Source organism: Hypanus sabinus, chromosome 17, assembly GCF_030144855.1.
Source record: "Hypanus sabinus isolate sHypSab1 chromosome 17, sHypSab1.hap1, whole genome shotgun sequence".
Classification (NCBI taxonomy): domain Eukaryota; kingdom Metazoa; phylum Chordata; class Chondrichthyes; order Myliobatiformes; family Dasyatidae; genus Hypanus; species Hypanus sabinus.
The window spans coordinates 80,115,716-80,141,639 of record NC_082722.1 but is presented as its reverse complement, the minus strand read 5'-3'; the positions used below and the strand labels follow the sequence as shown (position 1 = coordinate 80,141,639).

Genomic DNA, 25,924 nt, shown 5'->3' with positions numbered 1-25,924 from the left:
GTGCTCCGGTTTCCTCCCTTGTACAGGTTAGGGTTGGTAAGTTGTGGGTATGTTCTGTTGATGTCAGAAGCATAGCGACACTTGCGGGCTGCCCCAAGCACATATTGGGGCTACGTTGGTTGTTGCTGTGAGCAACTGTATGTATGACAAATGAAGCTAATGTATTCTTCCATGCATGTTTATCCTCTGAATCACCCCACCTTATCAAATAGCTTACTGAAGTCCACTGTCTTAGTCTTATCAAGCATCTTAGTCACCCCACAAAACTCAGTAACGTTGGTTCACCCCTCACAAAGCCATGCTGGCTGCTGAATACTCTGCCTATGTCATAAAACACGGGAGAACACAGTACCCCAAGTCTGGTCTAATCAGAGTTTACAGAACTACCTCAGGACTTGCTGCTGTACATTTACAGCCAGTTATATTAAGACATTAGCCACAGGAACAGAATTAGGCCATTCGGCTGATTGAGTCTGCTCTGCTATTCCAACATGGGTGATTTAACCCCATTATCCTGCTTTCTCTCCATAACCTTTGACACCCTTACTAAGCAAGAACTTATCAATGTTTGCTTTAAATACACCCAATGACCTGGCCTCCATAGCCATGTGGTAATGAATCCCACAGATTCACTACCCTCTGGCAAAAGAAATTCCTTCTCATCTCTGTTCTAAAGGGATGTCCTTGTATTCTGAAGAAGGTAAGCACGTCCATTGCTGCTTTGGGTTGGACAGAGCTGTGATGTGTTTGACTCTAGTTTATTTGGTTTGCAGGTGGCTAAGGAGAGTGCCCTACAGTTCTGTCCTGATGCCAAGATTACTGCTTATCATGACAGCATCATGAAGTAAGTCTTACTTTTCTGGGAAACTGAGGCTTGCTGTACAACAATATGAGCCAGAGAATTAAATTAAAATAAAAAGCTGCAGTTACTGGAAAGCTGAGGTAAATTCAGTCAGTTAAGGCAAGATTTGTGAAAGGAGAAATATTTAATGTTTCGAGAGTGGGACCCTTCATCAGAGCTGGGAGAGAAAATTTGCAGACACAAAATGCTGGTGGAACTCAGCAGGCCAGGCAGCATCTATAAGGAGAAGGGCCTCGGCCTGAAACGTCGACAGTGCTTCTCCTTATGATGCCTGGCCTGCTGTGTTCCACCAGCATTTTGTGTGTGTTGAGAGAAAATTTGCTTTTTTCCTTCAAAGTATCAAGTGTATTTATTATCAAAGTATGTATACAATATACAGCCTTGAGAGTTAAGAAACACCATAGGATCGGTTTAAAGAAAATCCCTGTACAACAAAACTATCAGATGGGTGGTGAAAAAGCAAATTGCGCAAACAGCAAGAAGTGAACTAATAACCCACAAAACATGAAACAGTAGAGTCCCCAAAACTGAGTCGACAGCTACAAGCTGCTGAGGCAAGTTAAGCCAGTCCATGAGCCGGTGGCTGCGGCCACAGCCACCGAATCAGTCAGTGTAGCATTCTGTCGATGGCTGCAGACCTTGATCAAATTGCACAAATGGTAAAGCACATTCAGAACGGAGGACGTGAAACATCAAACTGCAACTGAAAGTTGAAGTCCACAGCTGCAAGTCACTGATGTGATCACACTTTGCAGTGTAGACTCCTGTACCTTCTGCAGCAGCCCCGAGAAGGAAACCGGCCAGATGAGGTAGATGGTACTGAACACCCACACACTTCCCTCATTCTGCACCCTTACACAGATGCTGCCTTGCCTGCTGTGTGTTTCTAGCATTTTCTGGTTTTCTTAATTAGAGTAATATGTTTTAAAGTGATAATTTGTCTTCTGGTCTATCTGTGAAATGTTTGTTAATAAATCTGAAAGGTGAGGTTGTGTAGCAGTCTCCATAAATCTTAAAGATGTGCCTGAAGTATTACAGTGCTTCTGCCCTAGGTCAGTTGTTGCTCTTGCTATCTCACTAATTCTCTTCCCTATCTCCTTCCCTTTATTCCCTACTTCGCTGTCCTCTCCTATCAGATTGCATCCTGTTAGCCCTTTGTAACTTCCACCTATCATCTCCCAGTTTAATGCCATTCCTACTCCTCCTCTCCCCCACTTTCCCCCCTACATGGATCTACCTATCACCTACTAGTTTTTGCTTCCCCCGCCCCCGCCACTTTATATCTCCTGAAACATAGACTGTTTATTCCTTTCCATATTCCTGACCTGCTGAGTTCCTGCAGCATTTTTGTATGTCTTTGGGATATGGAAGGAAAGTGGAGCACCTGCTATCACAGGCATCATACATGTAGCAGCCATTTTGATGAGTCCTAGTAGCTGCACCAAAGTCCGTAGTATTATGAGGACAGATTTGTAGATAATATTTATGATCATTTTTGTATGAAGTATAACTGATCTGGTGAATGGGCATTGCCTGAAGATATACATTCAATGTTTTAGGAACAGCCTCTTCCCCTCTGCTATGATATTGCTGAACAGTCCATGAACACTACCTCATTATTTTGCTCTCTTTGCACTCTACTTTTTATTTATTTCTTTAAAAAAAAATACCAGGAGTTATGTATTGCTCCATACTGCTGCTACAATACAACAAAATTCATGACATATGTCAGCGAAAATAAACCTGCTGTGATTCTGATTGCATTGATGCCGTCAGACCCACTGAGTTCCATCAGCGTTGTGTGTTGTTGCTCATTTCCAGTATCTGAAATCTGTTGTGACTCCGTTAGCCTTTATTTGTTGTCCTTTGTAACCCTCAGCACATCCCGCTTCACAGCCCAGGGAGTGTCAGAGCAGTGACGTGCTGCTTGCAAGATTTTGGCTCCCAGCACAACAATGTAATAAACAGATAATCTGCTTGCTTGTAAATATTGGTCGAAGGGTGAATATTGCTTCCAAGATACTGGGAAGAATTTCGTCGTTATCTCAGGAGTAGTTTAAAAGGTGGTGGTTGGGGGAGAGAAACACAAGGTAATAGGTGAAACCCAGAAGGTGAAGGATGAAATAAGGAGCTGGGAATGTAACTGGTGAAAGAGCTACAGGGATAGAGAAGTCTAATAAGAGAGGACAGAAGGCCTTTCCTAGAAAGAAAAGGCATAGGAGTTCGAGGGGGAGGCAATGGGCAACAAGGTGAGAGAGGGAAAAGGAGATGAGGAATGGTGAAGGGGAGGGGCGGGTGGCCCTCGATGTTCATGCCATCAGGTTGGATGCTATTCAGACGGAATATGAGGTGGTGTTCCTCCAATCTGAGTGTGGCCTCATCGCGACAGAAGAAGAGACCATGGATTGATATATGGGAATGGGAAATATAATTACAATGGGTGGCCACTGGTATGTCCTGCTTCTTCTGGCAGAGCTCCCAGTGGCCACCCATTTTAATTACACTTCCCATTCCCAATCCCATTCCGATATGTCAATCCATATATTGATCATATTTGTTTAAGGGATGTAAACGTCATTGGCAGTGCCAGTACTGTATTTATTTTCCAAGGCACACAAAATGCTGGAGGAACTCAGCATCTATGAAGGGAAATAAACAGTCAACATTTTGTGCCGAGACCCTTCTTCAGAACTGGAAAGGAAGGGGGCAGAAGCCAGAATTGGAAGGTGGTAGGGTTAATCGTAAAAGATGGCAGGTTTCAACCATGTGAGGGGGAAGGTGGAGATGAAGTGAGAAGCTTTTGGAGGTGACAGATGGAAAAGGTAAAGAGAAGGAGGAATCTGATGGTCATAGAGAAATGCAGCACAGGAAGAAGTCCTTTGGCCCATCTAGTCCATGCAAGCTCATTTAAATTGCCTACTCCCATCAGCCTGCACTGGGATCATAGCCCTCCATACCCCTACTATCTATCCAAATTACAGAGGGAGGAATTACCGGAGGCTGGAGACATTAATGTTCATGCTATTAGGTTGGAGGCTACCCAGCCCACCATCTTATTCTGGCCCTTCCCCTCCTCCTACCACCTTATTCTGGTATCTTTCTCCTTCCTTTCCAGTCCTGATGAAGGGTTTTGGCCCAAAACATTGTTTGTTTATTTCTATTGATGCTGCCTGATCCGCTGAGTTCCTCCTGCAGTTTGTGTGTGTTGCCCTGGATTTCCAGTATCTGCAGAACTTCTTATTTAACATAGAACATTACAGCACAGTACAGGCACGTTGGCCGACAATGTTGTGTTGGCCTTTTAACCCTTCCACATAGCCCTCCATTTCTCTATCATCCATGTACCTTTCTGAGAGTCTCTGAAATGTCCCATATATATCTGCCTTTACTGTCCATCCTTGTTTGCCCTCAATATTGATTGGTCAGTAGTTGCATACAAGTCAGAGTGGATAAGATGGCAGATTTCCCTGAAGGAGATTCATGAACTGTGTAGGTTTTGACAACAATCTGGTAGTTCCATGGTTACAGTTACTGAGTCTAACTTTTCTATTTAAATTCTACATTTACTTAATGACTGGAATTTAAATTTTAATAGCCACCATGTTGGAATTCAAAATTATTTCTCTGGATAGTGGTCCAGACCTTTGGCAGTTGGTCTAGTAAATTAAACACTCTTGCGTTGCTGCCTTCCAAAGGCATCTGGAGGAGACTATCATCATTGATTCTGGATGCAATAAGAAATATTTTGCACATCAAGTGGTGTCTGTGAGAAGGAAGTGGAATTCTGATAGAAGCTCAACCAGCCTGAAGCTTTAACTCTGTTTCTGCTGAGATGCTGCCTGACCTGCTGGGTATTTTCATCATTCCCTGCTTTTATTTCATATTTGCAGCATCTACAATTTGTTATTTTTTAAAGTATGCTTTTTTGCCCACGCTGACTATAAATGAAAAATGATCAGTGCACATTAGAGCAAAGGATTAAATTGAAAACAGTTTCTGTATTCCTAACTGACATGGATTCCAGCTGAACACATCTCATTTGCTTAGAAGGTACTCATGAGTTCACTGTATCAAGACTTCTCATTCCAAAGACATCAGGGTTAGGGTTAGCAAGATGTGGGCATGCTATATGGCGCCAGAAGCATGACAATACTTACTGGCTGCCCCAGCACATCCTTGAATTGTGTTGGTCCATGATACAAACTGTGCATATCTTTACATGTTTGGATGTACTTGTGACAAATGAAGCTAGCCTTTAAAATAATGATCATAGGAATTAAATAATTCCTATTTATTCATTCAGTCATTTATCTATCATCTATTCTAGAGAGATGGTGCAGAACAGGCCCTTCTGGCCCAATGAGCTGAGCTGACCAGCAACCCACTGATGTAACCCTAACCTAGTCCCAGGACAATTTACAATGACCAATTAATCTACCATCTGGAACATCTTTGGCCTGTGGGAGAAAATCGGAACATCCGGAAGAAGCCCATGCGGTGATGGTCAGAGAGTACAAACTCCTTACAGATAGCAACCGAAATTGAGCTCCAAATGCCCTAAGCTATAATAGTGTTGTGTTAACTGCTACATTACTGTGATACTCAACCCTCTAGGAAGGTACTTATCTCTAGATGAGGTTACACAGCAAGTTCTGGATTTGCCAGCTTGAGATTTGACGGCTTTGACTGTTGCACTGAGGTCAGTTTTACCTGCTCACTTGACTTGATCAAACTCCCTTCATTTATCAATTTTTAGTTGGGCTATGGGACCAAAGAGCAAAGGCTTGTGGGTTACCAAGAGAGAGCACAATTTAACGAGGTACTGTTGGGTCTGTTGTATGTGATCTCGTTTACAACTTGGACTTGTGTTTTTATTTTCGCAGCCCAGACTATAATGTGGAATTCTTCAGGAAATTTACACTTGTGATGAATGCTCTGGATAACAGAGGTAAGCAGTTCTGGGCCTTGGGCTTGTCTTGTTTTCAGCCTAAATGATGGGTGCAAAGGAGACTGAAAAAATACTGACTACTCTGTAAGAAGTTTCACTTTCCTAAGTGTGATCTGCTCACTCAAATACTTGAATATTACTCACCTGAGCTACACGAGGAGGTCTTTTAACCTAAACAGGATATTGTTTTAATTTGATTAGACTATAAGACAGAAAGAGATTTGGGCCACTTAGCCCATTGAGTCTGCTCTGCCATTCCATCATGGCTGATTTATTATCTCTCTTGACCACATTTTCCTGCTTTCTCCTTGTAACCTTTGACACACTGACTAATGAAGAATCTATCAGCCTCCATTTTTAATATACCGAATGACCAGGCCTCAGAATTCCACAGATTCACATCCCTCTGGGAAAGGAATTTCTCCTCAACTCTGTTCTAAGTGGATGTGTCTTCTGGTCCTAGACTTCCCCAATATAGGATACATCCTCTCTATTCGATAGCTTTCAATGATATCCCAGTGAGTACAAAGCCAGAGCCATCAAACCCTCCTTGTACATTAACCCTTTCATTCCTGGAATAATTCTCTGGACCCTCCATAACTGATATATACATATAACAATTACAGCACGGAAACAGACCATCTCGGCCCTTCTAGTCTGTGCCAAACGCTTACTTTCACCTAGTCCTACCGACCTGCACTCAGCCCATAACCCTCCATTCCTTTCCTGTGCGTATATCTATCCAGTATTACTTTAAAAGACAATATCGAACCTGCCTCTACCACTTCTACTGGAAACTCGTTCCACACAGCTACCACTCACTGAGTAAAGATATTCCCTCTCGTGTTACCCCTAAACTTTTGCCCCCTAACTCTCAACTCATATCCTCTTGTTTGAAACTCCCCTACTCTCAATGGAAAAAGCCTATCCACGTCAACTCTATCCCCCCTAATAATTTTAAATACCTCTATCAAGTCCCCCCTCAACCTTCTACGCTACAAAGAATAAAGACCTAACTTGTTCAACCTTTCTCTGTAACTTAGATGCTGAAACCCAGGTAACACTCTAGTAAATCTCTGTACTCTCGCTATTTTGTTGACATCTTTTCTACAGTTCGGTGACCAGAACTGTACACAATACTCCAAATTTGGCCTCACCAATGCCTTGTACAATTTTAACATTACATCCGAACTCCTATACTCAATGTTCTGATTTATAAAGGCCAGCATACCAAAAGCTTTCTTTGCCACTCTATCCACATGAGATTCCACCTTCAGGGAACTATGCACCATTATTCCTAGATCACACTTACTGCATTCCTCAATGCCCTACCATTTACCACGTATGTCCTATTTTGATTATTCCTACCAAAATGTAGCACCTCACACTTTTCAGCATTCAACTCCATCTGCCACCTTTCAGCCCACTCTTCTAACTGGCCTAAGTATCTCTGCAAGCTTTGAAAACCTACTTCATTATCCACAATCTTAGTATCACCTGCATACGTACTAATACAATTTACCACCTCATCATCCAGATCATTAATGTATATGACAAACAACATTGGACCCAGTACAGATCCCTGAGGCACACCACTAGTCACTGACCTCCAACCTTACAAACAGTTATCCACCACTATTCTCTGGCATCTCCCATCCAGCCACTGTTGAATCCATTTTACTACTTCAATATTAATACCTAATGATTGAACCTTCCTAACTAACCTTCTGTGCGGAACCTTGTCAAAGGTGTTACTGAAGTCCAGATAGACAACATCCACTGCTTTACCCTCATCAACTTTCCTAGTAACCTCTTCAAAAAAAATTCAGTAAGATTTGTTAAACATGACCTTCCATGCACAAATCCATGTTGACTGTTCCTAATCAGACCCTGTTTATCCAGATAATTCATTCACTTCATTCCATTTATTGGCCATTGATCTGCATTCTTTGAGAATATAATAATCTGTTCTTTAACAGTTTCCGTCCCTACCACTGATAAGCACCTGGAACATAAATAGTTCCCTGTTTCCTGTCCTTCCTTCTTTCCTGAGCCCTAAGGATTGCCTCAAGGGGAAGTTCTACTAATGGAAAAATTTCTCTCCATACCTAATCTATCCACTATAACATAGGAGGGAAGTGTTAGATTGATCATAGAGTAGGTTCAGAGATTGGCACAACTTTGTGGACCAAAGGTCCTGTATGTTAATACATTGCAGGGAAAATCAGTAAGGTAATGGGATTACCCTGTGAGCCAGAATGGATGTGACGAGCAAGTGACAGCTTCCTATGTCAGAAAGAAAAACAATTCCTTTCCCCAAGCAGTAAGGCTGATCAACAGCTCCAGGCAATAACCCACCCCTCCACACCCCAACCATCATTACTTTACCTTTTCCTGTCAGTCACCTTGTGTACAGACACTCCTGTGTCTAGCGTCACTTTAGGGACGTGCAATCAGTCTATTTTTATAAACTATGTATTGATATTTATTGTTTTATTTATTATTATGTCCCTTTTCTTACTGTTTTTCTTATTTTGTTCTCTTTTACACTTGTGTACTGGAAAATGACATTAAACAATCTTAAATCTTGTAACAGCAGTTTTTGCTTCAGTGCAGAGTTTGCAGATCCCTAATGCTGTTGTTCTCCTTCAGCCGCCCGTAACCATGTGAATAGAATGTGTTTAGCTGCTGACATTCCTCTAATAGAAAGTGGGACTGCGGGATATCTTGGTCAAGTCACCGTCATCAAAAAGGTACGGAATGTTACTTGTATATTGTGGTAATCGGTGTTTAAGTCTAAAAATTTCTACCCTTGACTGCTCTTTTTTGTCTCATTGGATCTGAGTGGCAGCTTTTTGTCATGGCAGTGTGAATTCTCACTTGAATGTTTGAAGATAGAGGTTGCCACACATTGATGTACACCATCCTAGCCATTTTCACTGGGTGGTTATCAATTGTTGGGGTAGCACTTAATGTAATTTCAATTTAGAGATACAGCACGGTAACAGGCTCTTTGGCCTGGTGAGCTTGCACAACCCAGTTGCACATAGGTGGCCAATTAACCTAATACCCCAACCTCTCAGCTTCACCCCACCCCCTCTGATCTTCTCCTATTATTTCCATTTCCCCTCCCCCTCCTACTCTCAAATCTCTTACTATCTTTCCTTTCAGTTAGTCCTGACGAAGGGTCTCGGCCCGAAACATCGACAGCGCTTCTCCCTATAGATGCTGCCTGGCCTGCTGCATTCCACCAGCATTTTGTGTGTATAACCTAATACCCTGTCCACCTTTGGAATGAGAGAGGTAAAAGGGGCGTATGGAAGAAATCACATGGAGAAAGTACAAACTCCTTTCAGGCCATGATGGGAAGTGAACCCCAGTCACTGGCGCTGTAACGCCACGCGCTAACCACTATGCTACCAAGCCACCCTTATTGGAGGGTGGTTTGGGTTAAGATCAGCAAAACAGCATGGGAGCATTTGCTGCTTGTAAGTGGTTGAGGTTGACGCTGGGTATTCTTAAAGTCCCAAATTGTGACAAAACTCTACCTTGACCTCAAGCTTGAGCAGTTATCCAAAATAAAAACTTTACATTTCAATGTTCAAAAGGTTCAAAGTAATATATGTCACCATATACTACACTGAGATTCATTTTCCTGTGGACATTTACAGTAAATATAAAGAAACACAATAGAGTCAATGAAAGACTGCACACAGCAAGGCAGACAAACTAATGTGTGAAATACAACAAACCTTGCAAATGCAAAAAGAGAGAAAAAATAATAAATAAATAAACAATAAATATTGAGAACATGAAAAGAAGAGTCTTTAAAAGTGAATCCATGGGTTATGGGAACAGTTCAGTGATGGGGTAAATAAAGGTATCCCCTCTGGTTCAAGAGTCTGATGGATTGTTATTCGTGAACCTGGTGATGTGAGTCCTGAGGCTCCTGAACCACCTTCCTGGTGGCAGTGGTGGGAAGAGAGCATGACCTGATGGGGGTCCTTGATGATAGATGCTGCTTTCTTGCAACAGTGCTCTGTGTAGATGTGCTTAATTGTGTGGAGGGCTTTACCCGTGATGGACAGGGCCAGATCCACAAAGTTTTGTTGGATTTTGTGTTCAAGGACCATGATGAAACCAATCAATATACTCTGCATCACACATCTATAGCAATTTGTCAAGGTTTTAGATGACATACCAAATCTTTGCAAACCTCTAAGAAAGGAGAGTCATTTTTAAATTAACTTAAAGAACTTCTTGTAACACAAGATAACTCGGCGTTTCTAAGGAACTCATAGCCATTTCTTCTCTCAGTGCTGTTGCTTTTCATGTTACCATTCACTAGTTCCACCCCAGTGAAAGTCTGGAATCTGGCATGTGTCTGCAGAAATTAAATTGTTGTTGTGAATTGCCTCTATGCAGGGAATGACGGAATGCTATGAGTGCCAGCCAAAACCAACGCAGAAAACATTCCCCGGGTGCACAATCCGAAACACTCCTTCAGAGCCTATCCACTGTATCGTGTGGGCAAAGTACCTGTTCAAGTAAGGAGCAGTGTGATTGCGATTAGTGTGAAATTAATCTGAATCTTTTTTTGACAGACAGTCAGACAGACATAGTTTATTGATCCCGAAAGGAAATTGGGTTTCGTTACAGCCACGCCAACCAGGAATAGTGAAGAAATACAGCAATATAAAACCATAAATAATTAAATAATAATAAGTTAATCATGTCAAGTGGAAATAAGTCCAGGACCAGCCTACTGGCTCAGGGTGTCTGACACTCCGAGGGAGGAATTGTAAAGTTTGATGGCCACAGGTAGGAATGACGTCCTATGATGCTCAGTGTTACATCTCGGTGGAATGAGTCTCTGGCTGAATGTACTCCTGTGCCTAACCAGTACATTATGGAGTGGATGGGAGTCATTGTCCAAGATGGCATGCAACTTGGACAGCATCCTCTTTTCAGACACCATCGTCAGAGAGTCCGGTTCCACCCCCCAGTTCTGTCCTGTTCTGGGGACTGGACCCAATGCTCTTTGAAGGAGGGAATGGCTGGTGCCTCTGATCACTTCTCTCCCTCTCATTGTCTATTTAGAGATGCAGCACAGTAACAGGCCCTCTGGCCCAGTGAGTGTGACCACACAATCACACCCCATGCGACCAGTTAACTCGCTAACTCTTGTGTCTTTGGATTGTGGGAGGAAACCCGCATGGTCACGGGGAGAACGTACAACCTCCTCACAGACAATGGTGTGAATTGAATCCAGGTCACGGGCACAATAGTAGCATTATGCTCATTGCTATGCTGCCATGTGCCCAGTTTAAACGAGGTAGCTTGGCAACGTTCACACCATCTGTGTGTTGGTAGCCTGGTAGGTTAGCAGTCATTTGGTTGAAAGGGTATTCTTCTTCTCTTGCCCCCCCCCCCCCCCCGGGAAACTGAGTTCAATATATTTGCAAGTTGTAGCAAGGCACCTTACAGCGTAACTGAGTTGGTGTCAAAATACCTTGAGTTCACTCATCCCTTCCGTGATAGACTGGCCTCCTATCTGGGGGGGCGGGGAGGGGGGATGGGTCTCAGTCGCTTCACACCACGGAAGCAGACATAAGCACAGGCCTGATGAACCCATAAGGCTTTGGACAGACTTTAACTTTAACTAACCCACCTTTCAGGAAGGGGAACCTGCTGTTCTCCTACAGTGCCCCCACTGTGCATGACTCTTGTCTCTGAGCAATCAGAGCTGTGAATTATCCCATGCCCTGTGGCCAGTCATTCTCACTTCCTGCAACCCATCCAAAAAGAGAAAGGAATTGCAAGTTGGGGTATGGCTTCAAAAATTGTATACAGCCAATGGATTCCTGCTTCTGTGAGGAGTCTGAGCAAGATCCTATGTGATAAATGCATTTGAGCCACTGAGATGCAAACACTTAACCTGTCTGTTAGAGCCATAGAGTCACAGAACACTACCACACAGAAACAGGCCCTTTGGCCTGTCTAGTCCCATCAACCTGCACTTGGGCTATAGCCCTTCATAACCCTCCCATACATGTACCCATCCAACTCTCTCTAATCAAACTCCCAACCAACAGTTCTCACTAATTGCTTCTGGTATTTAATATTTTGTAAATGTTCTGGCTGTCTCATCTGGGGGAAAGGGGTTTGTCAAGTGGGTTTGAATAATCAGAGCACCACAGAGAGTGGGAGGGGCACAGTGGTCAGACAGCATCTATAGAAGGATATTGACAGTTAACGTGTTGGGTTGAGGCCCTTCATCTGAACTGGATAGGAGGAGAAGAGTGATAGCCAGTACAAGAGGGTGGGGGAAGCGGTGGAGCCAAAGCTCTGTCGAAAAGAGGAGGAAAGTTTCTGCAAGGAAGGCTTTCCTTGAAGAGACTTTGCAGTGGAGTGGCACAGTGAAGACTGGCAAGAGTCTTGAGATGCTGGAGATCTGCTTCCTATTCCTGCATCCCATCTGCAGCCTCCTCTGTCTCCATTTGACTAATCAGAGTGCACCTTTAAAGACAGGTGACCAGAATGTCAATGCTTTTGTTTCCTCAGCCAATTATTTGGAGAGGAAGATGCGGACCAGGAGGTATCACCTGACACAGCGGACCCAGAGGCTGCCTGTAAGTAAAGATAAAGAGTAGCTTTATTTGCAGCATGTACATTAAAAAATGGAGACATAGGTCGAGATGTGTCCGTTCAATAATGTGCTGGGGTGGCCCGTGTTTGCACTGGTGGAGATACTTCTACTGTGATCGCCATAAACATGAGCAAAAGGATGTTAGCCTTGCCAGCAACAAGTCCTGAGGTAAACCCGAGATTTTTCAAACATCTTAAATTATTCGTCAGGGTAATGAGTTCCAGAGCTGTGAGGTAATGTTGCAGCTCTCTAAATCTCTGGTTAGACCACACTTGGAGTATTGTGTTCAGTTCTGGTCTGAGTCTGCTTGGGATAGAGAGCATATTTTATGAGGAAAGGCTGAGTTTGCTAAGGCTTTTCTCTTTGGGGTAAAGAAGGGTAAGAGGTGACTTGCTGAGGTGTACAAGGTGATGTGAGTCATTGATCGAGTGGACGACCGAACTTTTTCCCCAGGACAACAAAGCTGATACGAGAGGGCATGATTTTAAGGTGATTTGAAGAAAGTATAGACTATATTACATTTATTAATTTACCACGTGTTCATAAAAACTTGCGATGAACTGTGTTGCTTGAGTTAACAACCTCCACAATCTGAGGATTTGCTGGGGACAGCCTGCAAGTGTCACCACATGTTCCAGCAAACGTAGTATGCTGACAATGTTCAGCAAAACAGCATGCAAGAAGCAACAAGGGCAAAACAAGCCCTTTTCCTTCCCACCCCATCCACACACACAGATGGGCTTCCAACCTCAGGACAGGCCACCTCCATTTTTTATAACGCAGAGACTGGTGTCTGTGGTGTGTGTGGGGGGGTGGTGGGGCCATTAGAGCCATTTAAGGGACTCTGAGATAGGCATGTGGATGAAAGTAAAATGGAGGGCTATACAGGAGGGAAGGGCTAGCATAGGTTAAAGGGGCTCCACGCAGGTGCCCCCCAGGGCTGTGTGCTGAGCCTTTTCCTGTACATTCTGCTCACACATGACTGCATGGCCAAACACCGGAATAATCACTTTGTAAAGTTTACCAGTGACACAGCGGTTGTGGGGCTCATCGCCAACAGTGACGGGCCTACAGAGAGGAGGCGTCAGAGCTCAAGACCTGGTGCCAGGCAAATAACCTCTTACTTAATGTCAAAAGGATAAATGAAATGATTATAGACTCCAGGAGAATTCACTACTCACACCCCCCTTAACAGCAGTGGCAACTGCGATCAGTTTCAAACTACTGGCAGTGTATGACGTGCACAACCTCTCATGGTCCAAGAATGCATTCTACAGTGTCTGGAAAGCCCACCAACGCCTCTACTTTCTGAGAGCTGGACTATGCACAGAAATCATTCTACAGAGGCCCACTGAAGAACATCCTGACAAGCTGTATCACTGTATGGTATGAAAACTGCACTGCAGCAGACAAAAAGGTTCTACAATGGGTAGTCAAAACTGCCCAATGCATCACTAATACTGGCTGATCTGCCATCAAGAACATATATACACAAAGCTACTGGAAAAGGGCCAGTAGCGTCAGAAGGATCCCACCTACTCGGTTCATGGACTGTTTGTCCCACTCCCATTAGGGAGGAGGCTACATAGCATTCATGTCAGGACCACCAGATTCAAAAACGGTTACTTACCCCAAATAGTGAGGCTGATCAACACCTCCACCCACTAACCCGCCCCTCCACACCCCCAACCACTGCTACTTTATCATTTCCTGTCAGTCACCTTATGTACAGACACTCCTGTGCCTAGTATCACTTTATGGACATACAAGCAATCTCTGTATATAAGCTATCTAATGTATTTATTGTGTTTGTGGAGTTTTTTGAGCTGATCGGATCTGGGTTAACAATTATTTGTTCTTCTTTACACTTCTGTACAGCAAATGACGTTAAAACAATCTTGAAATGTCAGCACAGTATTGTGGGCTGAAGGGTAAGTAATGTTCTACGTTCTAAGTGTGTTTGTATCTGTTGGCAGGGGAGTTGTCGAACGCAGCAGCAAGGGCAGGAGCTTCCAGTGAGGATGGAGATATCAAACGTGTTTCAACAAAGGACTGGGCCAGATCAACAGGCTACGATCCTGTCAAAATATTTAACAAGGTATAGTCATTAAGAGTTCTGGGTTTGTCCCCTGTTTAGTACTGAGATATTAGTGGACTCTTTTGCCCATGTTTAAATGGTGGCTTGTAATCATCTTTTGACAACTAAAGATTAAAGATCTATTGTGGCCACATTTTCGCACTACCTTGTGTGACTAACACAGCTGGTGACTGTCTCCCACTTGCCTCATCAAATTGAAGTTTAATTGTTATTCAATCACACATGAATACAGCCAAATGAAACAACATTCCTCTCGGGCCAAGGTGCAAAACACAGTCCGAACAGCATGTAGCACATAGCGCTCGTGGTCACAATAGCAGAAAAACAGGCAGTCACAAAAAAAAGCCCAGGTTGCCAAGTGGCATGGCCTGTAGATTAATGGAGACAGGATGCTGTCCTGGTTCAGCTTGTTCTTCCCCTGAGTGAATACTGGAGGGCAGCAGTGAAAGGAGGGGTCAATATGGATTCCAGTGAACACAGTAGGCCTTTGCTCTCCCCCACATTGCCTCCACTGTCTCCTCCCTTGGGCAACTGCAATAGGCGACGCCACGGCACAACTGATGGTCTAGTGTACGTCATAACTGAAGCAATGCAACTCCCCCACCGTCAGTCTCCACAGTGAACCTAAGTTACCAATATTGAGCTTGGGTAGCACTTTGCAAAGACCAATCTCAGCTGTGCCTTTGTTATATCCTGATGCTCTTGTGGTCCAAAGGTCCTTCAGAAGTCAAGACTGAAGCATAAAGCTTATTGCCAAGCAATTTTATTATTTGTTAGAAAACAAATGTAATTTTCTCACCGGACTCGGTACAAGCTTGGTTTGATAGCTACCTCTGCTAACAACCTCTTGACTCAGTGGTGAGAAAGCTATCTTTCATAAACAATATATGTCTAGGGTTTGTATGATTTGGGGTTCAACCAAACAGGAAAGTTGAGATGTTCCGATTAACAGAACATTGATTGAGCAAATGCTGTGTTAAATACTGCCCATACACAATTATTGGCTGACAAGAAGTAACAGATCGTTCACCACATAAAATTATAAAGAAAGTATATTTATTAATTTCATCTTTATCAAACAGTTATTAAGAGAAAGAAAAGACAAAAACATTACAGTTAAACCAGTCTAAATGTGCACATGACTGTTGGAGCTCGTCTCTTCTAAAAGCTGAGTATAATCATTGCTCTATGTGCTGAATTCTCATCACCAATCAATGGTAGAGACAAACAAACAGACATACTTTATTGATCCCGGGGGAAATTGGGTTTCGTTATAGCCGCACCAACCAAGAATGGTATAGAAATATAGCAATATAAAACCATAAATAATTAAATAATAATAAGTTAATCATGCCAAGTGGAAATAAGTCCAGGACCAGCCTATTGGCTCAGGGTGTCTGACACTCCGAGGGAGGAGTTGTAAAGTTTGATGGCCACAGGCAGGAATGACTTCCTATGACGCTCAGTGTTACGTCTCGGTGGAATGAGTCTCTGGCTGAATGTACTCCTGTGCCTAACCAGTACATTATGGAGTGGATGGGAGTCATTGTCCAAGATGGCAAGCAACTTGGACAGGATCCTCTTTTCAGACACCACCGTCAGAGAGTCCAGTTCCACCCCAACAACATCACTGGCCTTACGAATGAGTTTGTTGATTCTGTTGGTGTCTGCTGCCCCAGCACACAACAACAAACATTCCCATCTTCCCACCTTGGACCCCTTCGACTCACAAAGCGCTCCTTGCAATCCCATCTTCCCGTCAGATTGAATCCCAGGGGCGTCTTTCCCAATCTTTACCGCACCTCCTGCCAAAAGAGTTCATGGACTCTTTTGTAAACTCTTCCCCCGCAGCGCTCTAGAACCTTCTCTCACATCTCACAATCCTGATTGGTTGACTCACATTACAAAGTTAGACAACATGGGTCCTTATTTTAGCTGAAGTCAAACATGTTTCCCAGCACAGCAAACTGTTTTTACAGAAAACTGATAATGTAAACTACTTCACAGCATAGCAGTGGAAATCTTCACTAGAGCATTATACAAAGAAAGATAGAGGAGCTGAGAAAACAAAGAAAATATCAGAAAAAGCGGCCATGGTCTTCTCATACTTCGAATAACTAGTTAAGCCCATCACCCCTACTGAGGCATAGATTGCCGACAGCAGCTCACCATCGTCCTCGGTCCTGGGCCAGTTTTTCAAGTTACCTCCAGGTGTGGCCCATTTTCTTGGTGTCAGCTTCAAGGTTGCATTGTCAAGTGTTCATTGGCTGGGCTCTCTTCCACTTTCCACCTCAGTGCTTGCCTGGTGATGTTTGTACTTGGCTTACACAGAGTGTGTTCTAACCATCCCCATCTTCTTTTCTTTAATTGTTCATCCACTGCCAGCTGTTGTGTCCTCTGCCATCAATATTGCTGATTACCTCTGGCTGGGAGATCCGGAGAATTTTTCTCAAGCAGCTATTGATGAAGGTCTACCTACTTAGACTAGAAATAACAAAAATTCCAGTGATAACAGCTGATCTGTAAAATAGTCAGGTTCCTTAAGATTACCATAGCTGGGGGAGGTAGTGAGAATAAGCTCCCACTACCTATTAAATGCTCCCAATGGTGTGCATCTCAGGTAGCCTCTGACAACCACATCTAGCTCCTGGCCTTCACATGTGGCTTCTAAGTTGGCAGCTCTTCTAGGAGAAGAAAAACTGATCTCAAACCTCTGTTGCCTTGAGCTATGGGGAAGGCTTCTCGAGTAAATCCCAAGGAAATACCTGGAGTTGGGGCACCTAAGGCAATCAATCCTATGTTGAGCTCTACGCTGACTGGCATCTCATGCTGACTGCTGGTACTAAACTGTATCAGTCTGTGCCATTCCTTTTGGAGAGGGGGAATCTGCTGCATGGGCAGCAACTTACTCTCCACTTCACATTGCCATAGCTTGTGTATATGTTGACAGCTAGGTCACACTGGTTTGACCCCAACCAATGGAGGCCTCACACTGAAACATACATTAAAATACATTGTTTGCATTAATAACCAACATAACCTGAAGGTGTGCTCGGGGCACCCCACAGGTGTGGCCACACATTGAGAGCTTGCTGTGTTGGCACTGTAATGTTCAGCTGAATAACAGCAAAACGAGCCCTTTTCCTCCTTCCCGCCTCACCCTCACAAACACACAGACCTCTGACCCCAGCACGTTCCAGCTCCACACCTCCAGTACACTCGCAGACTCACAAATTAAAAAGGAAACAATTAGCATAGCACCCAATTACAGTGCCTTACTGTCAAGCCAGAGACCTTATCCACAGATAGATCAGGATTTGTAGCTGGTGATGTTCTTTGCCTTCTACGTTGAAGGAAGGGTTGAGTCATTCAGAAAAGTGGGTTGTTGTTAGTCATAATAATAGTTTGTGCATCAACTATATTCACCGTATACATTTCCAGTGATCAAGAATTTACTGTGGTGTGTTTGTGAGGGTGCACCATGCAACAAAAACAGCAATATTCAATAGTTCAAATTTACCAAACGAAACAATGTACCTCTAGACCATGGTGCACCCAGAATACGTATCACACAGAGCACACAAAACAAAATATTACCATAAGTTAATAAAATATTCAAAATGCATGTAGTGCTGTGCCCTAGTGATGAGACTTTGGTAATGGTGGGGTATTTATTAGACTCACAATCTGAGGGAAGAAGCTCCTGCACATTTTTCATGACAGTCATGGGTCAAAGAGATTGTGGAATGGATAATAGGGATCCTCAACAATACTTTGGGCCTTCATCTACAACGGTGCTGATAAATGTCAAAATAGTAAGAGAGGAAGACCCCGATGGTCCTCTCACTGGTGTTTACTGTCCTCTGTAGGATCTTGGGTCCGATGCCTTGCGGCTTCTGTACCACAAGTTGATGCAGCCAGACAGGACGCTTGAAGGTGTTCCTGTAGAAAGTAGTTAGAAGGGGTGCGGGGAGCTTTGCATACCTCAATCTTCTCAGAAAGTGTAGATGCTACTGTGCCTTCTTGACTAGTGAAGTGTTGTGAGTCCAGGTTAGACTGCCTATTAAGTGCACACCAAGGAATTTTGTGCTCTTCACTCTGTCCATAGCAGATCCATTGATATGCAACAGAGAGTGGTTGACCTGTGCAGTTCTGTAGTTAGAGAACTGATATAGAATAAAATGTGCATAAACACACAAATACTAGCATATATTTACAATGATAGTAATACAATCAACTCAAACAGGTAATTTTTGATCGTGTAAAATCCTTACAACCTGATTCTTTCTCAGCTTTTCCGAGATGATATAAAATACTTGCTCACAATGGACCAACTGTGGCGCAAAAGGAAAGCTCCTGTCCCATTGGACTGGGCTGCTGTCGAAAAAATTGGTAAGTTTGCAATTAAATAGAAATGCTGGTCTTTTTCCTTTTCTTCCAACCTCAAATGCATTGACGTCTCTTAGCACAGAAGTCTGTGCACTTAATACCTTGGAATATAGTCCCCTCGTGGTCACTCCACCAGCACAGTCTGGAGAAATTCCACATGCATTTCACACACAGTAACCAGTTATTCCAGTAACCAGTTATTCCACCCTTGTCTGCCTTCCTTGGATAAGGTAAGATAGATTAGCTTAATTTGTCAAGTGTACATCGAAACATACAGTGAAATGTGTCATTTTGCTTCAGCAACCTACTCAGTATGAGGATGTGCTGGAGGAAGCTCACATGTATCGCTAAGCTTCTGGTGCTAGACAGCAGGCCCACAACTTACCAGCCCTAACCTGTCCATCTTTGGAATGTGGGAAGAGACTGGAGCACCCAGAGAAACACATGTAGTCATAGGGAGAATATACAAACTCCTTACAGACAACGGCAGGAATTGCTGGCACTGTGAAGTGTTACACTAACCACTAAGCTACCCTGATGCTCGTGTTGCTATTCTGCCATCTGCAGAGGAGTTCATCGAGTCAACTGAATAATCTTCCAACACAATCATCTGCTGACATTGTTTATGAAATTGAAAGTTGTAGATACTCACTTTCCAAAGGTATTGAATACTAGAGGCCATAGCTTTAAGGCAAGATAGGCAAGATTTTTTCTCCTACACAATGGTAAGTGTTTGGAACACACTACCAGGGAAAATAGTGAAACAGGCACAATTGCAATAATTAAGAGGCATTTACACTCCTAATAAAACTCCAATTGCAACTTGATAAAATTCTAGCTGGGCATACATGTGGTGTATTGCATACAGTTCTGATGGCCCTATTATAGGAAGGATATTGAGGCTTTGGAGACAGTGCAGAAGAGGTTTACTAGGATGCTGCCTGGATTAGAGGGCATGTGCTGTGATAACTGGAGGTTTGACAAATTTGGGTTTTCTCTGAAGCAGTGGAGACTGAGGGAGATCTGATAGAGGTTTATGAGATTATAAGAAGCATAGATAGAGGAGACAGACAGTATCTTTTTCCAAGGGTTGGAATGTCTAATGCCAGAGGGCGTGCATTACGGTGAGGGGGGTAATTTCAAAGGGGATGTGAGGGGAGCGTTTTCTTTTTATAGGTAGTGGTGGATGCCTGGAATGTGCTGCCTGGGGTGATGGTAGAGGCAGAAATATTAGCAGCGTTTAGACAGGCACGTGAATGTGAGGAAAATGGAAGGATATGGACATTGTGTGGGTAGAAGAGATTAGTTAGCCATTTGATTACTAACTTAATTGGTTTGGCACTGCATTGTGGCGCAAAAGGCGGTGCTGTAGTGCTCTATGTTCTAGAAAGTACGTGAGCCTGTGGAGATATGGGCTATCAGATAGGGTTCGTTTAATTTAGCCTAATAGTCGGCACAAACAGTGGGGGCTGAAAGGCCTGTTGTGCTGTACTGTTCTGTTTGAGATAACTGCATAACATTTAACCATTACTTTTAGCATTAGCAGTGAAGATGAGTGAAAGAGGGTTCAGAGTAGGTTTACAAGAATTATTCCAAAAATGAAAGAGTTAAAATACAGGGAGCGTTTGATGATTCTAGGCCTGTAGACAATAGACAATAGGTGCAGAAGTAGACCATTCGGCCCCTCGAGTCTGCACCGCCATTCTGAGATCATGGCTGATCATTCACTATCAATACCCAGTCCCTGCCTTGTCCCCATATCCCTTGATTCCCCTATCCATCAGATATCTATCTAGCTCCTTCTTGAAAGCATCCAGAGAATTGGCCTCCACCATCTTCCGAGGCAGTGCATTCCACACCTCCACAACTCTCTGGGAGAAGAAGTTTTTCCTCAACTCTGTTTTAAATAACTGACCTCTTATTCTCAATCCATGCCCTCTGGTACTGGACTCTCCCAACATCTGGAACATAATTCCTGCCTCAATCCTATGAAATCCTTTATCTTAAACGTTTCAATCAGATCCCCTCTCAATCTCCTCAATTCCAGTGTGTACAAGCCCAATCTCTCCAATCTCTCTGCGTAAGACAGCCCTGCCATCCCAGGAATCAACCTAGTGAATCTACGCTGCACTTCCTCAATTGCCAGAATGTCCTTCCTTAAACCTGGAGACCAAAACTGTACACAATATTCCAGGTGTGGTCTCACCAGGGCCCTGTACAAATGCGAAAGGACATCCTTGCTCTTGTACTCAATTCCCCTTGTAATAAAGACCAACATTCCATTTGCCCTCTTCACTGCCTGTTGCACTTGCTCATTCACCTTCATTGACTGATGAACTAGGACTCCTAGGTCTCTTTGCATTTCTCCCTTACCTAACTCTACACCGTTCAGACAAATACTCTGCCCTCTTGTTCCTGCTTCCAAAGTGGATAACTTCACATTTATTCACATTGAATGACATCTGCCAAGTATCTGCCCACTCACCCAGCCTATCCAAGTCTCCCTGTATTCTCCTAACGTCCTCTTCGCATGTCACACTGCCACCCAGTTTAGTATCGTCAGCAAACTTGCTGATATAGTTTTCAATGCCCTCATCTAAATCGTTGACATAAATTGTAAAGAGCTGTGGTCCCAATACAGAGCCCTGTGGTACCCCACTAGTCACCTCCAGCCAGTCCGAGAAACACCCATTCACTGCTACCCTTTGCTTTCTATCTGCCAACCAGTTTTCTATCCATGTTGAAACCCTGCCCCCAATGCCATGAGCTCTGATTTTACTCACCAATCTCCAATGTGGCACCTTATCGAATGCCTTCTGAAAATCTAGGTACACTACATCCACTGGCTTACCCTCGTCTAACATCCTTGTTACACCCTCAAAAAAACTCCAACAGATTAGTCAAGCATGATTTGCCCTTGGTAAATCCATGCTGGCTCGGCCTAATCCTATTACTGCCATCAAGATATGCCACTATTTCGTCCTTAATAATGGACTCAAGCATCTTCCCCATGACTGACGTTAGGCTAACAGGGCAATAGTTCTCCGTTTTCTCCTTCCCTCCCTTCTTGAAAAGTGGGATAACATTAGCCACTCTCCAATCTTCAGGAACTGATCCTGAATCTAAGGAACATTGGAAAATGATTACCAATGCATCCGCAATTTCCTGAGCCACCTCTTTTAGAACACTCGGATGCAGACCATCTGGACCCGGGGATTTATTAGCCTTCAGTCCTATATTCCTCTGATATCTTATGACCCTGGCCCATCCATACATCTGGGAGATTGCTTGTGTCCTCCCTGGTGAAGACAGATCTAAAGTACGCATTAAATTCTGTTGCCATTTCCCTGTTTCCCATAACAATTTCTCCCAATTCATTCTTCAAGGGGCCAACATTGTTCTTAACTATCTTCTTTCTCTTCACATAGCTAAAAAAGCTTTTGCTATCCCCTTTTATATTCCTGGCTAGACAGAGCTCATACCTGATTTTTTCTCCCCGTATTGCTTTTTTAGTCAAGATCTGCTGTTCCTTAAAACTTTCCCAATCATCTGTATTCCCACTCATCTTAGCCCTGTCATACTTCTTTTTCTTTAATGCTATACAATCTCTGACTTCCTTTGTCAACCACTGTGGCCCCTTCCCCCTCTTTGAATCCTTCCTTCTCATTGGAATGAACTGCTTTTGCATCTTTTGTATTATGCCCAAGAATATCTGCCACTGCTGATCCACTGTCTTTCCTGCCAGGGCATCCGCCCATTTAACTTTGGCCAGCTCTTCCCTCATGGCTCTGTAGTCTCCTTTATTTAATTGCAACACTGACACCTCTGATCTGCCCTTATCCCTCTCAAATTGTAGATAAAAACTTATCATGTTATGATCACTACTTCCTAATGGCTCCTTTACTTCAAGATCACTTATCAATTCCTGTTCATTACACATCACCAAGTCCAAAATAGCCTCGTTCCTGGTTGGCTCAAGCACAAGCTGTTCCAAAAATACATCCCTTAGACACTCCACAAACTCCCTATCCTGGGGTCCAGCACCTACCTGATTCTCCCAGTTCACCTGCATGTTGAAATCTCCCATAACGACTGCATTACGTTTAGCACTTGTTGGAGTTTTGAAGAATGGGGTTGGGGGGGGGGGGGGGGGAAATACAGGACTGAAGGTGTTGTATTTGAATGCACACAGTATCCAGAATAAGGTAGATGAATTTGCTGTACAGTTGCAGATTGGCAGCTATGATGTTGTAAGCATCACTGAATCATGGCTGAAAGAAGATTATAGCTGGGAGCTTAATGTCCAAGGATACACGTTGTATCGAATAGACAGGCAGGAAGGCAGAGGGACGGCATTGCTCTGTTAGTAAAAAAAAACAAATCATTAGAAAGAGGTGACTTAGGGTTGGAAGGTGTTGAATCATTGTAGATAGAGCTAAGGAACTGCAAGGGTAAAAAGACCCTGGTGGGAGTTGTATACATACTCCAAACAGTAGTAAGGAAGTGGTGTACAAATTACAATGGGAGATAGAAAATGCATGCCAAAAGGGCAACTTTACAGTCATCCTGGTAGACTTCAATATTCGGGTAGATTGGGAAAATTAGGTTGGTGTTGGATTCCAGGAGGGAGAATTTCTAGAGTGCCTATGAGATGGCTTTTTAGAACGGCTTGAGATTGAGCCCTCTAAAGGTTCAGCTGTTCTGGATTGGGGGTTGTGCAATGAACCAGAATTGATTTAGGGAGCTTAAGGTAAAAGAACCTTTCACCTTGGGGGCAAATGATCATACTATGATCGAAATCACCTTGAAATTTGAGATGGATTAAAGTCAGATGTATCAGTATTACAGTGGAGTAAAGAGAATTACAGAGGCCTGAGAGGAGTTGGCCAGAATTGATTGGGGAAAGAACGCTGGCAGGGATGACGGCAGAACAGCAATGGCTGGAATTTCTGGAAGCAATTCTGAAGGCTTTATACATCCCGAGGAGAAAGAAGTATTCTAAAGGAAAGATGACACAACTGTGGTTAACAAGAAAAGTCAAAGCCAATGTTAAAGCCATAGAGAGGGCATATATTAGAGCGAAAATTAGTGAGCAATTAGAAGAATGGGAAGCTTTTAAAAACCAAAAGAAAGCAACTAAAAAAGTCATTAGGAAGGTAAAGATAGAATATGAAAGTAAGCTGGCCAGTAATATTAAAGAAGGTACCCAAAGTGTAAAAGAGTGATGAGGGTGGATATCGGATTGCTGGAAAACTATGCTGGAGAGGTAGTAATGGGGGATAAAGAAATGGCAGATGAACTGAATTTTGCATCAGCCTTCGCTGTGAGGACACTAGCAGCATGGTGGAAGTTCCGAGTGTCAGGGTAATGTGCTGTGTGAATTTACCATAACTAAAGAGAAGGTTCTTGGGAAACTGAAAGGTCTGAAGGTGATTAAGTCTCCTGGACCACAGACTCAACATGCAAATTAGCCTTTAAGGAATCCCACACAAGGACTCCCAAGCCCCTTTGCGTCTCAGCTTTCTGTACTGTTTCTCCATTTAGAATATAGTCAACCCTTTAATTTCTTCTACTGAAGTGCAGTACCATATACTTCCTGACATTGTGTTCCATCTGCTATTTCTTTGCCCATTCTCCTAATCCCTCTAAGTCCTACCATAGCCTCTCTTCTACTTCAAGCTACCTGTACCTCCAGTTATCTTCATATTGTCTGCAAACTTTGCAACAATGCCATCAATTCCATCATCTATATCATTGACATATAATGTAAGAAGAATTGGTCCCAACACAAAACCCTTGTGGAACACCTCTAGTCATTGGCAGCCAACCAGAAATGGCTCCCTTTATTCCCACTCTTTGCCTCCTGCCTATCAGCCACTGCTTTATCCATGCTAGAATCTTTCCTGTAGTACCAAGGGCTCACAGCTTAAGCAGCATCATGTATGACCTTGTCAAAGGCCTCTTGAAAATCCAAGTACACAACATCAACTGATACTCCTTTGTCTATCCTGTTTGTTATTTCTTCAAAAAATTCCAATGTATTTGTCAAGCAAGCTTTTCCCATGAGGAAACCATGCTGACTATGGCCTATTTTATCATGTGCCTCCATGTATCCTGAGACCTCACCTTTGATATTGACTCCGGTATCTTCCAAGCCACTGAAGTCAGACTAACTGGCCTATAATTTCCTTCTTGAAGAGTGAAGTGACATTTGCAGTTTTCCAGTCTTCCAGATCCATTCCTAAATCTAGTGATTCTTGAAAGATCATTGTTAATGCCTTCATGATCTCTTCAGCCAGCCACCTCTTTCAGAACTCTGGGGTGTACACCATCTGGTAGAGGTGACTTACCTACCTTCAGACCTTTCAGTTTCCCAAGAACTTTCTCTCTAATTATGGTAACTTCACACACATTGTGCCCCCTGACACCCAGAATTTCCACAATGAACTTATTCAGTTTGCTATTTCATTGTCTCCCATTACTACCTCTCCAGCATCATTTTCCAGCGCTCTGATATCTGCTCTCTCCTATCTTTTACACTTTATGTATCCTTCAGATATTAGACCGTTGAAAACCGATGCTGGGGAGGTAGTAATGAAACAGCAATAAATGCTGGCTTAGCTGGCGACGCCCACATCCCATAAATGAATAAATAAACAGGAATTTTTGGTATCCTCTTTAATATTAGTGGCTAGCTTACTTTCATATCCCATCTTTACCTTCTTAATTACGTCTTTAGTTCCCTTTTGTTGGTTTTTAAAAGCTTCCCAATCCTCTAAATTCCCAAAAGGCAGGAGATCGGGGCTGAGAGGAAAACATGTCTATGGTATTTCCTCATTGAAACCCATTAAATATTGAAAGGCCTAAGTAGAGTGGATGTGGGGAGGATGTCTCCTATAGTGGGAGTGTCTTGGATCAGAGAGTGCACCCATAAGAATAGAGGGAGCATCCCTTAGTAACTAAATGGGCTGAATGGAC

General features: G+C 43.3%; 1 protein-coding gene across 2 annotated transcripts in view; it reads left to right on the top strand.

The window, feature by feature from the left end:
* Positions 1 to 25,924, top strand: part of uba2 (ubiquitin-like modifier activating enzyme 2) — a 47,529-nt gene that overhangs the window by 7,715 nt on the left and 13,890 nt on the right. For both annotated transcript variants that reach the window (XM_059993326.1, XM_059993327.1), the window contains 7 exons: positions 774 to 844; positions 5,746 to 5,810; positions 8,463 to 8,563; positions 10,236 to 10,357; positions 12,375 to 12,442; positions 14,436 to 14,557; positions 18,850 to 18,949. In XM_059993326.1, the coding sequence (XP_059849309.1) occupies positions 774 to 844; positions 5,746 to 5,810; positions 8,463 to 8,563; positions 10,236 to 10,357; positions 12,375 to 12,442; positions 14,436 to 14,557; positions 18,850 to 18,949 (649 nt within the window). The remainder of the gene's footprint in view (positions 1 to 773; positions 845 to 5,745; positions 5,811 to 8,462; positions 8,564 to 10,235; positions 10,358 to 12,374; positions 12,443 to 14,435; positions 14,558 to 18,849; positions 18,950 to 25,924) is intronic.